The sequence below is a fragment of the Martes martes genome (genome assembly GCF_963455335.1).
Source record: "Martes martes genome assembly, chromosome: 6".
Classification (NCBI taxonomy): domain Eukaryota; kingdom Metazoa; phylum Chordata; class Mammalia; order Carnivora; family Mustelidae; genus Martes; species Martes martes.
The window spans coordinates 40,840,129-40,856,396 of NC_137893.1; the positions used below are offsets into that span (position 1 = coordinate 40,840,129).

Sequence of the window (16,268 nt, forward strand, 5' to 3'; positions counted from 1 at the left end):
GCAGATCTCAGTTTTCTAAAATTACAAAACTTGGTTAAGTGGCTTAACCAAGATGACCAGGGTGGTAGGGAATCAGGGACTTCAGAATTAATATATTTAAACCTATGTTAATTTTAGATGAGTCTTACAAGAGGGAGACCTCATAACTTGATTTATGGAATTTTTCTCAAATATTCTTTTATCTATTTATCTTTAGGTGTCTACTGAAGAAATTATTTCCTTGTGGTCTGACTTGTTTAATTCCACATTTATGTCTTTTTGGAGTAGTACTGTGACTACAAATCCAGAGTACTGGCTAATGTGGAGCCCTCTGCCTGGTGTAGAGCAGAGGGAGATGCCCAAGTCCCTTTTGGACTCCACATTGAAGGTTTGTTGGCATAAAATCATAACAGTGTTTGATAGTGGAAAAAATTTCTTGATCTAGCAATAAACATTTATTCCTAGGACAGAGCAGTAACTAAATAAGTGATTGCAATACTTTATTTTCTGCAGGATGTTAGTAAGTATATCTTCAAAAAAGATACTCTGTCTTAAACCATTTGGGTTAAACATCTTCACTTGAGCTGCCTGGTTGGCTCAGTCGTTGAACATCTGACTCTTGGTTTTAGCTCAGGTCATGCTCTCAGAATGGTGAGATTGAGCCCCAGGTCAGGCTCCACACTCAGTGCAGGGTCTGCTTGAGGATTCTTTCCCCTTCTGCTCCACCCTCTGCTCATGCTCTCTCTCTCTAAAATAATAATAAAAAAGTCTTCACTTCTCTAATTATAAAATACCTTTTTTCTAGTTATTAAACATAAATAACAGTATAGTAATGTATATGTACCTATGTATATGTGTGTGTATATAGAGTTGACCCTTGAACAAGACAAGGTTTGAACTGCACAGGGCTACTTACACATGGATTTTTCTCAGTAAATATGTATTTTATGTTGTGATTGAAAAGTAAGGTAGAACCAAATGCCTAGAAGCAAAGGGAGGGTAGAGGAAAGATGCAGGGAAGACTGGAACAATAGGGCTCTCATCTGATTCTGGCACTCTTCCTTATTCCCACTACCTGTGCAAAGCTCTGTTCATTGAGGTATTGAACTGAGAAAGGTACAAAGGGATGGTGGGTGTTGGGGGGTGTCTCACTGAAGTGACAGGGTCTGTCACTGGAAGAGTTGACAAAGGACCACAGAATGATGATTCCCTGAGGTAAGGAGTCTAGGAAAACACCAGGGGACAGGATAAGTGCTTAGTAGGATTTTTGGTGGCAGAGGGTACAGGAGGGAGGGGTGTTGTCTATGGTGCTGAAAGTCCAAGCCAGGGAGTTAATACACAGGAATAGTGGCAACTGGCTCTCTGCTTGCCAGAATTTCCTGTAAGCAGAAACTGTGTTAGAACCGTGCAGCAGGAGTCAGGTGAAGCAAGTGACCTGGAAAAGGTGAATAAAGGTGGTCTGCCTTCCCTGGTTCTTTGCCTTTCTCTGGATTCTATTTGGAAGGAGATTCTGCATTCTTGGGTAGAGGAACAGTAGCGGATATCCCTCCTGAGTCCAACTTTGCTAACTTTGGGGATGAGAAGACCTCTGGTGTCTTGTTCTATTGTACTGTACATAGTTACGTTTTGGGGTAGTTAGCCATTAAATACATGGCTTTTTTTATTGCACAGGAGGGTTGTCACCCCTAACTCCTGTGTTCAAGTATCAACTTTACATAGATAGATACTTACTAGAATTCTCTAGAAATAACTACTCTTTGCTCTTTATCTCTTTTACATATATTTTATATTAAGTGTATACGTAAGCAAAAATAAGGTCACTTTCTTTGTTCACATAATACGTCACGGAAGCATGTCATTCCAGCTTATTCTTTTTAAGGTATCCCATTGTTCTAATGTGTTGGAATTTATTTATTTTTTTAACTTTTTAAAAAGATTTTATTTATTTGACAGAGAGAGATCATAAGTAGGCAGAGAGGCAGGCAGAGAGAGAGGGGAAGCAGGCTCCCTGCCGAGCAGAGAGCCCGATGTGCGCTCAATCCCAGGACCCTGAGATCATGACCTGAGCTGAAGGCAGAGGCTTAACCCACTGAGCCACCCAGGCGCCCCTGTGTTGGAATTTATTTAATTACATGCTTATTCATAAATGTGAAGATTTCTTGCTTTATTCCCCCCCTTTCTATAACAATCACACCTGCATCAACTGCTGTTGCATTAACCTTTGTCTATTTATCCTAGTATTTCTGTGGACATATTATAAGAATTGGAATTTAATCCTTGGTCAGAATGTCTGCACAGTTAAAGAAATTCATGGCCATTCTCAGAATGTCTGTGCAGGTGGTTTTTGATTTTTACCTCCTCCCCCCCAGTTTTTTTTTTTTTTTAAAGATTTTATTTATTTGACAGACAGATCACAAGTAGGCAGAGAGGCAGGCAGAGAGAGAAGGGAGGAAGCAGGTTCCCTGCTGAGCAGAGAGCCCGATGCGGGGCTCGATCCCAGGATGCTGGGATCGTGACCTGAGCTGAAGGCAGCGGCTTTAACCCACTGAGCCACCCAGGCGCCCCTGCCCCCCAGCTTTTAAATTCCAGTTAGTTAATATACAGAGTAATGCTAGTTTCAGGTGTAGAATTTAGTGATTCATCACTTACACACAATATCTGGTGTTTATCACAAGTGCCCTCCTTAAATACCCATCGCCTGTTTGAACCATTCCCCCCAACTTTCCCTCTAGTAACCGTAAGTTTATTCTCTATAGTTGACTCTGTTTCTTTTTTGCCTCTTTTCTCCCCCATGTTCATTTGTTTCTTAAATTCTACATGAGTGAAATTATATGGTGTTTGTCTTTCTCTGACTTATTTCACTTAGCATAATACTCTAGCTCCATCCATGTCATTGCAAATGGCAAGATTTCATTCTTTTTTATGGCTGAGTAATATTCCTGTGTGTGTGTGTGTGTGTGTGTGTGTGTGTGTGTGTGTGTGTATGTGACACACACACACCTCTCACACCCCTCACATCTATTTTATTCATTTATTAATCGATGGACATTTGGGCTGTTTCCATAATTTGTCTGTTTTGATAATGCTGCTATAAGCACCAGGGTATGTTTACTTTTATAAACATGCTAGGAGCTAGTAGAGGAGGAGGTCACAAAGGCCTAGATGATCACAGGAAGATGTAGGACTAGAGCACAATTTCACTTATTATATCTGTGAGAACCTGTTTCTTCATATCCTTGACACACTAGATGCTATCAATATTTTTAATTATTGCCAATTATTCAATTTTTAAAATCTCATTTGAATTTGTACTCCTGATTATTTTGTTGAGATTAGACATCTTTACACATATGTATAAAGTTTCATTTTCTGAATTTTTCAGTCATGTTTATTGCTCATTTTGTAAAAAAAAATTGAATTCATGATCATTTTCTTATTGAAGATCTCTATATATTATGGATATTAAACCTTTACCCATCATGTGGTTGGAAATATATTTCTAATGTTCTCCTTTCTCTCAGGTTTTACAATGTTCTCTTTTAAAATACTTGACTTCCTATTTTCTGGCTTTGGTGTCATGCTTTAAAAAAAAAAGTCTTCACTATCCCTAGAGCTAACCATTTGCCATTATTTTCTTATATATGTTTGTTCTGTTTTATATTTAAATAATCAGTTACATCTGGAGATCTTGTTTTGTAAGATAGGTATACAAATATTTTATACAAACAGTACATCCAAAAGCAGTGTAACACCATCATGTTTCACTAATTCATCCTTTCCACTCTCATTTGAAATGCCACCTTTGTCATACCTTAGTCCCACAGATGTTTATGGCTTTGTTTGGGACTCTTCTATTCTCTTGTTCTATCAAATTTGATACCTTTAATTTAAAAAATTTTTTTTCTTAACCTCTGTACCCAACATGGGGCTCCAACTCATGACTCTGAGATCAAGAGTCACATACTCTTCTGACTGAGCCCAGCCAGACGCCCCTCAAAATTGATTTCCTTATTATAACACACTTCTCAAAGCCTTTAGTGATAGCTCTTATGGATCCCCAAGAGTTCCAGAGTATACAGTGTTTCCCATTTTATGTATTTAACCACCTAATCCTTTGCTGTGGACAGCTGTTAGTGTGTCCCAGATGCACAGTCCAAGGAGCACAGGTTTGACAAACTGTGTCCCTGACTTTCTTTTTTTTTTTTTTTTAGAGCTTTTATTTATTTGAGAAAGAGAGCATGAGCAAGAGAGCACAAGCAGGGCAAGAAGCAGACTCCACATGGATCAGGGAGCCTGACGTGGGGCTTGATCCCAGGGCCCTGGGATCAGGACCTGAGCTAAAGGCAGCTGCTTAACCAGCTGTGCTACCAAGGCGGCCCTTTGTCCCTGACTCTTAACATTTATCTTCTCACTCTTTTCCCGGCTTCCCAAGTCTCACCTTCCTGCAGTGGGCCCCAAGCTCTACTGCAGGAAGGTCTTCCTGATGCCCAGGTGGGAGGGATTTTCTTGCTGTAGTGAAGCACCAATTGTTGCTCATTCTTTGAGAATGGAGTCTGTTTCTTTAAAGCCTGCTAACACCTGACCCCAGTCCATACTCTGGTTGAGGTTTACCTGGTCTTAGCAACCTGGTCCTCCTTTTCTTTTTCTTTCTCACCTATGAAGTGCTCAGTTCTGCTTGTTGAAATCCTTTTAGTTAATTTTTAAAAGATGCATGACCTTTCTCCATCCATCAGGGCCCTGGCAGTCTCAGTAGAGCTGTGTTCTCCAAGTGCTGCTTTGAAGTCTTGACTAGCAGCTGCAGAGCAAGTCCCTGGGATGTGAGCGGCTTCCCCATCCTGTCCTCCTCACATGTCACCCTCGGGGAGTGGGTTGAGAGAGCTGTGCAGCTCCAGGACATCAGCCTGGCGCTTTGGACAAACATGGTCGTGCCTTCGGTCGCAGAGTTCAGGTATTACCATCGGTCCCCTTCCCCCGTCCACCTGCTCCCCGGTCTCCCGCCACAGACTGTAAAGGTCTCGTCTTTCCTACAGAGCATGTAGCAGAAAACTCAGAACTTTTTTATGTAGAGGCTAGTTTTGGTTGCTGAAGGCAACTATGTTTTCCAGCTGTATCAGTAGGTTTTTAGCCCACAACAGGCTATTATGAGCTGGCTGTGCCTCTGTTAATTTGAAGCCTATTGTGATAAAGAGAGGGGGCTTGGAAAAGCATGTAGGATTACTTGAGAAAAGAAATTCACCTTTAACTATTGGCAGTGCAGTCTGCTGTGTCATTTTCTGAGGGGATGAGAATGTGAGAAAGGAATGCTGTTTGATGTAGTGCAAGCCCGTAAGTGCTTCCTTATCTCTACAGACGCACAGATTCGCAGCTCCAGGGGCTTGTGCTGTGCCGACACCTGGCGGGTTTGGCAGAGCTGCTTCCTGAGTCCCAGCGGCAGGAGTACATGCAGAACTGTGAACAGCTGCTGCTCGGGGATAGCCAGGCCTTCCAAATTGTGGGCCAGACCCTTGGGGACATGGCTGGGCAGGAGGCCCTGCCCAAAGAACTGCTTTGCCTCTTGCTCACCTCCCTGCGCCACTTGTTTGGGGAAGGGGACAATAAACGGGACCTTCCCGAGCCAGCCCGCCGTGGGAGCCTCTGGGTGAGCCTTGGCTTGCTGCAGATTCAGACTTGGCTTCCGCAGGCACGCTTTGACCCTGCAGTGAAGAAGGAATACAAGCTCAAGTATGCTAAGGAAGAGGTATGGAGGGGTGAGAGTTTGGAGCATGGGCTCCTTCCCTGAATGGGTGGGTTTGCTTAGTATATTACTCCTTGTATTGCCCTTTGGATGCTCAGAGCACCAGAGGGATGATTTTGTACAGGCTACCCTGTGACATCCCAGGAGTGTGTTCTAAAGACTGCATTATCTTCCTTGAGAGTTCCTCTGAGTAAGCTTAGGTACTTGGAGGGGCCCTTCCTAAGCTTCTGATGCGTTTGCCAATAGGCTGCAGTAGACAGAGGTCTTAACGGTGAAACACCTGAGGCATTGCTAGAGAACTAGTCTATCTCCTATCCATACTCCCTGTACCTGAACTAAGTTTCGAATATTCGGACTTGAATAATTTCTTTAGATATGATATGGTATTCCTCAGGTTTTAACATTTGGGTGTTTATCTAAAATTCAAGAATCAAGTAGATTTAGATTAAGTGGTATCCCTTGATAGTTGACTTCTAACCAAAACATAAAGATAGTGGTATAATTTTCCTTCTTCAAAATGTCGAACTAATATATGAGTTAGTAAAGACTAAGCTGCTATAGCAGAGTCCAGAAGTCCGGTGTTGTGAATAAGATAGTTTCTTTTACCTAGTAGCTCTAAGGTGAATGGTCCAGGTTCATGGGGCAAAAGCCCCTGCTCTTGGGTCATTCAAGAACCCAGGTTCCTTCCATCCAGTTGCTCTACCCTTCCCCAGGGCATTGTCCTCTTGGACATGGTCATAGCTGGGCACAGCAGACCAGCTTCTTCCCTTTCTGTTAGTTACACCAGCTACAGTGTGAGTGGAAGACCCGAAACCTCTCATCCCAGCTACTGACTGGAACAGACCTGGAAGATGAAGTCATTATCCGTCACTCTCATCCTCACATCAGGTAACAGCAGAGTAATTGTGTTGTTCTGTTTTTTTTGTTGTTGTTGTTGTTATTTTAAAGACATTTTTAGGTTCATCTTTGCAATGTAATTGCAGTGTTAGAGGTGATAATACATGTCTCTACATCAGCAGTTAGATCCTAAAGCCATGGTTATAGTCAGGAAAAACTAATACTCTGAAAGGAAGGGCAGGATTCACATGGGGCCAGGTGGGTTGAAACCACTGAACTGATTTTCAGCATGACAGAAGTTGGGTCTAATGATGTGCACTGTGTGGGTTTGCTGTCTTGGTAAATACTGTGCAGTGTAGTAGGTCTGCGTTCCAGTCCTGTTCCTGTCCTTAGGCTTTAGACTTTGAATAGATCACTTAATGCCTTTGAGCCTTAGAGTCCATGTCTGTGAGAGGAGGATCACAGCAACTCCTTGAGTGAATTGTGATTAGACTTGGATGAAATACACATCTGCGTTACTTAACACCATGTGTGGTGTGTGATAAATGATCACTCTATTACTCATTTACATTATAATTGTCAATACTTTCTTCATATTATTCCTCAGCAGCTGATATGCCTTCATTCTGTTTTCCTAGCTAAGGGCCAGTCTAGATATGCTGTTTTCCTCCTGACAGAATTTGCATATTATGTTGATTTGCCTTTAGACTACTTCGCCGAAGAATTGATCATCTGGAGAACTTAATCTGCAGCCTGTCAAAGAAGCAGGCCTTCAGACCCCAGGTGCCTGCCTACGAGTCACTGGTGCAGGAGATCCACCACTACATCACCAGCATTGCCAAGGCCCCTGCTGTTCAGGATCTGCTCACACGGCTCCTGCAGGCCCTTCGCATGGATGGGCCTCGGTCTGCCCAGGTGGCCCAGAACCTTCTGAAGGAGGAGGCTTCCTGGCAGCAGTCCCACCACCAGTTCAGGAAGCGGCTGGCCGAGGATTATGCCCTGTATCCAGACTCTGTGGCCCCGCTGCAGGCATCCATCCTGCAGTTGCAGCATGGCATGAGGCTGGTGGCATCTGAGGTCTACGCTTCACTCCAAGGCAGTGTGGTCTGTGCAGATAGGCTGGCTACCCTGGCCGCATCCCTGCTGGCTTTTCCATCGGTGGGCCCCGCCTTCCCCACTTACTATGCCCATGCAGACACTTTATGCTCAGTGAAGTCAGAGGAGGTTCTTCGAGGCCTTGGGAAGTTGATCCTCAAGCGCTCAGGAGGAAAGGAGCTGGAAGGCAAGGGCCAGAGACCTTTCCCCACCCGAGAGCAGCTGTTGATGAATGCCCTCCTTTACCTGCGCTCCCATGTGCTGTGCAAGGGAGAGCTGGACCAAAGGGCCCTGCAGCTCTTTAGACATGTGTGCCAGGTAAGCCCATTTCTGGGGGGCAGCCCCAGCCTACTTCTGAAGGGAGCTGGGAGCACAAGCAGGACATCAGCAGTACTCTGTGTAGAAAGAGACCAGATGGCTGGGCATGGGATCTAGTGTCTTCCTTTCTGTCTCCTATTCAGCTGTCAGTTTTGGGGGTGTTTGTCCCTCAATTTTCAAGAGATTAGAAAAAATTAGTGATGTTAGGTCTTTATCTGTGATACTGCAAATATTTTCTCCTAGTTTTTCGTTTATCTTTTGACTTTATTTATGGTGGATTTGGCTAGGTAATAGTTCAACTTTTATTAAGAAAATCTGTTTTCCTCTTATCAATGAAAACAATTTGTTCTCAATTTATGTAATTAAAAGAATACATATAAACAAGACTTAATACCAATTAAAGCTGTGTAACTGGTAACATACTGGTGTGTTCCATTCTAGGTTTATGTGTATACATGAACCTGTACATGTATGTCTTTGACATTATAAATTTAAGTCATTTGTCCAGTGGTTTATAAATTTTTGTTTTTGAGCAGAACTCTTTTTAAAATGAAAGTCTTAGACTATTTTCCTGATATGTAATAGATAAAAGACATGCTTTAATTGAGGACAGTTCTGTCTCCTCTGTGATCTCTGAGACTGGTCTTTAAGTTGCTAGAGTTCTACAAACTACTACTAAAGTCCATTCTGTTTTATACTTTGCTTTAAAAACTTAACAGCAGTTAGTGATTACTTTCCTCTGTAATTATGGTGTTCTTTACCTGCATCATACTGAATGGCTTCCAATTTTTTTTTTATATGGATATGCTCTAAGACATGTGACTAATTTCTTATCAGAGGACATTTATATTTGTAGTCTTTTTACTACCTTGGAAAATGTCACCACCACCATCACCACAGATAGTCTTATACCTAGGTCTTTGGGTATAAATTCTAGAAAGCAGAACTGCTGGGATGAAGATTAACCACTTAAGCTTTTTTTTTTTTTTTTTTTTGGTTTGTTTTTTTTTTTTTTCCTAAAGATTTTATTTGTTTGACAGACAGAGATCACAAGTAGGCAGAGAGGCAGGCAGAGAGAGAGAGGGGAGGAAGCAGGCTCCCTTGCTAAGCAGAGAGCCCGATGCGGGGCTCGATCCCAGGACCCTGGGTTCATGACCTGAGCTGAAGGCAGAGGCTTTAACCCACTGAGCCACCCAGGCACCCCAACCACTTAAGCTTTTAATACAGATTATCTTTCTGAATGGTGGATATTCATTTCCTCAGTTCTCATGAGTATTGTTTAATTTATAGTTTTTGCCGACTTAAGGACTTAAAATCTTAGAGTTACTGGGGATTTAAGAGGTGTCTGATAAGGTGTAGCCCAGTTTTGTCTTATTGGTGCCCTGCAACCACCGTGCCCCCAGCCCTCGTTTCCCTTTCCTGAACTCCTGAGCCAGCTGCTTGAGTTGTCAGCCAAGTGCAGTCTGAATCTCAACCCCCACATTGCCTATCCAGAGCCTGTCCTTAGTACAAAACATCATTAACTCCTGATAGGAAGTTCCAGTGGCATTTACTGTAGCAAGTTTTTATACCTGTGAAAAAATAGCAATACAGCAAGGGGGAATTTAGAAAATGGGTTGCTGCGGAAACAGTTTGAAAACAGTTTACTTTCTCTCTGTGACCTGGGATTGTGTTTCTTGGATGTTGGCTTTTACTTTTTACTTGTTTTTGAACCATAGTACTTTTGTTATCGTGAGAAATTAAGAGCTAACAAGTTTTGCTTTGTTCATTGAAGCACCTCAGCGAAGACAAATAAGTTTCCTTCCAAATGTGTAACTTTTCAGGAAATTATCAATGAGTGGGATGAACAGGAACGCATAGCCCAAGAGAAGGCCGAGCAGGAAAACAGCCTTTACAGATACAGGAGCAGGAACTCCAGGACCACCCTGAGCGAGGAGGAGGAAGAAGAACGGGAGTTCAGAAGGCAGTTCCCACTTCATGAAAAGGTTGGGTGGTGGTAACAGGGTTTGTTTGGGAATAATTTCCCTTGCTACCACCTGTGTTACCTTTGAATGGTTTTGTAATCTAATTGTTTTTACTGTATCTTTATGTAAGTCACTACTTCATTTTTTTGATTATTCATGCTCCATCTTTGTGCCTTTCTTTTGGCTTAAAACTGCATTTTGGTTTTGTAGTTCAATTGCTCTAATGTTATTGACAGGATTTTGCGGATATTCTGGTAGAACCAACACTGGAAGAGAAGAACAGAACTTCAGATGGACAAGAAGAGGGAGCAGCCACAGACCCCACCCTCTTCTCCCAGAGCTCAATGCAGGCTGTGATGCTGATTCACCAGCAGCTGTGCCTCAATTTCGCTCGGTCCCTCTGGTACCAACAGACTCTGCCGCCACACGAGACAAAGCATTACCTTGGCCTCTTTCTGTCCTGCTATCAAACTGGGGCATCTCTTGTGACACACTTCTACCCTCTGATGGGTATGACAGTTTACTTTTGTTATACTCTCGGGAAATGAAAATGAATAAATGTGATTGCTACTTCTGGAAAAATTAAAATCATTACCTCCCTGTTTTTTGCTAAATTCCTCATTGAGGGAGTTTCCTTAGCTTAAGAGACTCAAGCTACTTCAAAACACTTTTAAAATTCTGCAATAGTGGATTTTTATCATTTGAATATTTTGGGGTAAAGGGATTAAAAAAATAAGGATATAGACTTAGTTTAAATGGTTTTGGTCCTCAGTATTATTTCTGATTTGCCTCTAATAGCTTCAGTGCTTTTCATATCCTGTATTCCCGGGAGCAACCTGGGAACTCAGAAATTAATCTTAGAGAATTTCATTTGATTCACTTTCCTGTATGATCTCATGAGTTCTTCCTTGCTATTAGGAAGGAAGCTTTAAATTTCTTTTCTGCCTGCCAAGACAGCCACAAAACCCAGGAAATTGAATCCATCAAACCAAGCTCTGTAGCTTCTTGATAGCAGCTAAGTATCTGAGTTCCTCTGTATATCCAAGAAGCTTGGCAGACTTGGTGATACTCTTTTGATATTACGGTTCTAGTCCTCTAGACCCATGTTGCTTTGGGCATGAGTGGCAGTGAAATAACTTCATTTGTTCCAGTAGTTCATTATTTCTGAGCGTGTTTTTGTCATCTTTGTAACTTAATAGCTCAGCCTGCTGAGTTCACTGACTTTACTATGATGTTGTTAACTTCCCAGGAGCTGAGCTGAATGATCAACTTTTGGGCAGCCAACTTTTGGCCTGCACCCTCTCCCATAACACTCTCTTTGGTGAGGCAGTCTCAGATCTGATGGTGAAGCCCGATGGGCCCTATGACTTCTACCAGCATCCCAATGTCCCAGAAGCCAGGCATTGTCAACCTGTGCTTCAAGGTTTCTCAGAGGCTGTTAGTCAGCTGCTGCAGGAATGGCCAGAACACCCGGCCCTTGAACAGGTAGGGCATCCGGTGAGGAGGGAGTCTTGAAGATACGGTCTCTGCCATCTCTGGGGATGTTCATGTGCATATTTCAATACATTAACAAAGATTCACAAAACCCAACTTCAGTGGGATACTATTCCCTGCAGGGTGGACATACCAGTTTGTACTGTATAAATGATGTTTGGGATTCTATTAATTTTATTTGTTGGTCAGAGTTCGCTGTTCACATGTTAAAGTGCTGCTGTATTGCTCCGTTTATTCATATACCTGTGTATGTTAGCAAAGGCCTGGCTTTTTCAAGATTCGTGGTTTTAACTCAGACCTAACTTATAGTTTTCAGCCAATAATTCTCGTAATGGAGAGTGATTAAGAGAGATTATCCTGGGGCACCTGGCTGGCTCAGTTAGAAGAATATGTGACTCTTGGATTCCAGGTTGTGAGTTCGAACCCCACATTGGCTGTAGAGATTGCTAAAAAAAAAAAAAAATAATAATAATAATAATAATTATCTTCTCAAACTCCATGTTTTTTCAAGAGCAATGCAGGTTAAGTGTTTATCTGAGATCCAAAGGCCTAGAAGTTTCCTCCATGGTTTTCGTAGGTGCTTGTGAAGCAGGGACTTTGCATAAAACTTTCATCAGTTCTCTCTTCAGTAACCTGTGACTTTGGGTGATATTCCCACAGAAATGCCTAGATCTTTTATCTATCTGTCTATCTGTCTGTCTGTCTATCTGTTTACTGCAGCTGCTGGTTGTAATGGATAGAATTCGTAGTTTTCCACTTTCCAGTCCCATCTCAAAGTTCCTGAATGGCTTAGAGATCCTTCTGGCAAAGGCACAGGTAAGATAATTCTCTCTCTCCTCTCATTTTAGTTTGTAGTCAATTGAAAAAAGATTATCTTTTGGCAGAGTTATTGTTAGGACAGAAAGTTATAGTTTGGGTTGGAGAGAGGAATCCGCTTCCTCGGTTTTTCTGGCATGGGGTCCAATCATTACAAGTGAAGCTTTTGCCTTGTGGGGCATGTGAGGGACCTGCCTCCCCTGTTCTCAAGTGTGGGATGCAGCGTCCACTGGTACTGAGGTCTCCTTTGGCCCAGGCTTCCTGGTGGACTTCCAGACTAGCCCCGTGCCTGCATATATCACCCCCCTCGGTCCTCTCAGCATCCTCTGAAGTATCTGCTGATTCTCTGATGATCACATTTGGGCTCTGCACTTTGGAGGGGGTCACATGTCTAACAATAGCAATTCAGACTCAGCTTGCTAAATCCTTTGCTTTTTGCCTGAACTTGGCTTTGCCGAAGTTCTGTCAGGTGACCAGATACAACTTGAAGCTTGGTATACTGGATGTAGACTCATTGGTAAATTGGCATGAAAGTTATTTAGGGGCCCTGTGGTCTTCACTCAAGGACTAAAGGTCCAAGATATTCCTGAGAGCGGGAGGTGATTAAGGGATTAAATAATGGCCATAGTAAATTTTATCTTTGCTTTTTAGGATTGGGAGGAGAATGCCAGTAGAGCTCTCTCTCTGCGGAAGCATCTCGATTTAGTCAGTCAGATGATCATTCGTTGGCGTAAACTGGAACTGAAGTAAGTGATAATCTGTCACTTCCCTCCCCTCCTGAATTTATGCAGTAGGGACATTTGATAGTTTGTGTCTGCATAGACTGAGAATATGCTTTTCAGTTATTAATCGCAGAATTTAAAGCAGGGCATTAAAGTGATCTCAGTAGAGACCAGACAACGGCATACCTTCCCAAGACAGCAAAGTAGGTGTCTTCTCCATCTCCACTTGGGAGGAGAGAAGAGTGAATGTTTAGCTTCTGCTTGAGTAGTTTGAGATCTTTCGAGTGGGTTGACTGCTCGGCCTCTTCTCTCGCAATCCAGCTGCTGGTCTATGAGTTTGGATAATACCATGAAGCGCCATACCGAGAAGTCCACCAAGCACTGGTTCTCCATCTACCAGATGCTTGAGAAGCACATGCAGGAGCAAACAGAGGAGCAGGAAGGTAACTCCCATCCATAAATTTCTGCATTGTTAGAAGTTGCAGGCTAATTGTAGAGTGCTGCGGAGTGTGGGGTTTAACCTGTTCCCGTGTCTGCTGGCACTACTGCTTTTACATAGGATACTTCGTTTGACTTGATGGAATTCCTCAGAGTTTTAAGTGACTTGTTCAAATTCTAGAAAGCTGGTCATAAGATAAAGTTTCCTTATTCTGTATATCCAAGAGATGTGTCATAATGATGATTTCTTAGATACTAGCTGGCATGCTTGAGTTAAAAGTGTTTTCATTTCATGCTTGAAACAAACACCTTATAATTCAGTTTCATAATTTGCTCTGAGTGCATTTAACACATATCCTGACTGCAGCTGTGTTTATATCAGCTTGGAATTTACCTGTGGTCCTCCTTGCTTCAGAGTTTCACTTTGCGGTCTCTACTTGCCTGCTATCCCTCAATGTGTCCTATAGTAGATCACGTGCATGTTATGAATATGGAGTGATGGTTGCAGGTACATATGGTTTCCTCTTTGAATCTCTAAAGATGACAAGCAGATGACCCTGATGTTGCTGGTCAGCACATTACAAGCATTTATTGAAGGATCCTCACTGGGAGAATTCCACGTACGACTTCAGATGTTACTGGTTTTCCATTGTCATGTCTTGTTGATGCCTCAAGTTGAAGGAAAGGGTAAGGAGGGAGGGGTGTGTATGTGTGTGTGTATGTGTATTTTTTTTTTGTATATACTTTTTAAAAAAAATTTTGTGGCAATATTTATTCACATAATTTTGCTTAATACATGTCTTCTATGTAAGACTGAATTTAAAAGTCTCTATAACATTTTTAGTTACAGTAATAACACATTAATAAATTATAAATTAACAGAATACTCATATTTGCTTTAAAAAATCATTTATCAGGGGCGCCTGGGTGGCTCAGTGGGTTAAGCCACTGCCTTCGGCTCAGGTCATGATCTCAGGGTCCTGGGATCGAGTCCCACATCGGGCTCTCTGCTCAGCAGGGAGCCTGCTTCCCTCTCTCTCTGCCTGCCTCTCTGTCTACTTGTAATCTCTGTCTGTCAAATAAATAAATAAAATCTTAAAAAAAAAATCATTTATCAAACACTAAGCTCTAGATTATCTGGAAAGTTAAAGATGCAAATTGCTATAAATCTGGCATCCCAATTAAATTCTGATTTTTAAAAGTATATAAAATGTCCCTTAAATTATTTCAAGTTACACTCAAGAAAATTTTATTTTACCCTTTTCATAAGTTACTAAGTTTACAACCTCTTAAACTTTCTATCCAAATGTGGGAAAACTTTCTGGAGATGCAAAGCACAATAAAATAATTACATGAAAAAAACAAATAAAAATCCTGTTAAAACAAAGTTATTGTAGCTGGCAGCACTTAAAATTGGTAATTTTTTTTTTTAAGTTTTATTTATTTATATGACAGAGATCACAGGTAGGCAAAGAGGCAGGCAGGGGTTGGGGAAAGCAGGCTCCCTGCTCAGGGAGCCTGATGTGGGTGGGGCTCTATCCCAGGACCCTGAGATCATGACTCGAGCCGAAGGCAGAGGCTTAACCCACTGAGCCACCCAAATGCCTCAATAATTTGTGTTTTTTTAAAAAGTTGCATAGCTCCAAGATGATTCATTACTGATTAACTCTTGAGCAGTTTTACTTAAGAGGAAATAATATATTTAATAGATCGTAATTCAGTTGACATTCTTAGATTTAGTTCATTAAAATGTAATATGTAACTTGATTTACTCTTTGGACTGCATTCTGGTACTGTTATACTTTTAATTTCAAATATTAACATATTTTAGCTCTCCTATGGAGAAGTTTATTTTCCACTCTTGGAAAAAATAGAAGAACTTGAGATCATGGTCTACATTCAGGCAGTGTTTTACTGTTTGATTACATTTCTTGGTTTCACATATATACTTTTACAGTGCACTGTTTAAATGGATTAGGCTTTGAATTCTGCATGAGTAGGTGTCTTGTTGCATACCAGGTTTTATTTATTTACTTATTTAGAAAGATTTTATTTGTTTATTTGAGAGAGTGAGTGAGAGCATGTGGGGGGTGGGGGCAGAGACAGAGATCCTCAAGCAGACTCCACACTGAGTGTGGGGTGTCATGAGGGCTCAATCCCACAAGCTATGAGATCATGACCTGAACTGAAACCAAGAGTCAGATGTTTAACTGACTGAGCCACCCAGGTGCCCCTGCATACCAGGTTTTAAATGAGACACTTTTAATCATCTTTTACTTTAAAGTGATACACATTAGATACAGAGAACAATATCAAAGTACAAACTGGTTATAAATGAAGCCCTGGCTAGTGACTCTGCCAGAGGTCAGTTGCCAAATGCAGATCTCGGAAGTCGGTGTGTTGAGGCTGCATATCTTTCTGTCTAGACAGTGTTAGGTGTCCTGCTAAGCTTTTGCTTGGACCAGGCCATAATTAGATTCTTGGATCTAGTGAGAGCTGTGTTCCATGTCAAGTAACTGCACCTAAAATGCTGTAATTACTGTCCCTGACCACATCTATTTGGATGAAATGAAACTAGGACTCTAGATTGTGAATGAGCAGTCAGGGTGAGCCTTTTACGCCATCTTTTAAAACAGGCTCAGTTTCTGCTTACTTTACAATAAGATTCCGAGAAAGGGTTTGAAATTGTGTTTAGTGAAACATCTGAGTACGCGGTCTTTAAGAACAAAAATGCAACAAAATTCAGTACAATCGAAAATGAAAAAATGGGGTAGTGTTGACAGCCTGCCTGCATCTCTGGGAACTGCTAGACTTAGGCTCCTCATTGAGCTGTTAAATAATCTGCCTGTGAAATGTTGTGCTGTAATCTCA

General features: G+C 41.8%; 1 protein-coding gene across 1 annotated transcript in view; it reads left to right on the plus strand.

The window, feature by feature from the left end:
- Positions 1 to 16,268, plus strand: part of MDN1 (midasin AAA ATPase 1) — a 172,830-nt gene that overhangs the window by 120,072 nt on the left and 36,490 nt on the right. Inside the window, exons 59-70 of the mRNA XM_080806492.1 lie at positions 197 to 367; positions 4,713 to 4,927; positions 5,329 to 5,716; positions 6,492 to 6,601; positions 7,258 to 7,963; positions 9,787 to 9,948; positions 10,164 to 10,437; positions 11,177 to 11,412; positions 12,142 to 12,237; positions 12,889 to 12,983; positions 13,281 to 13,402; positions 13,938 to 14,084. Of these exons, the coding sequence (XP_080662618.1) occupies positions 197 to 367; positions 4,713 to 4,927; positions 5,329 to 5,716; positions 6,492 to 6,601; positions 7,258 to 7,963; positions 9,787 to 9,948; positions 10,164 to 10,437; positions 11,177 to 11,412; positions 12,142 to 12,237; positions 12,889 to 12,983; positions 13,281 to 13,402; positions 13,938 to 14,084 (2,722 nt within the window). The remainder of the gene's footprint in view (positions 1 to 196; positions 368 to 4,712; positions 4,928 to 5,328; positions 5,717 to 6,491; positions 6,602 to 7,257; positions 7,964 to 9,786; positions 9,949 to 10,163; positions 10,438 to 11,176; positions 11,413 to 12,141; positions 12,238 to 12,888; positions 12,984 to 13,280; positions 13,403 to 13,937; positions 14,085 to 16,268) is intronic.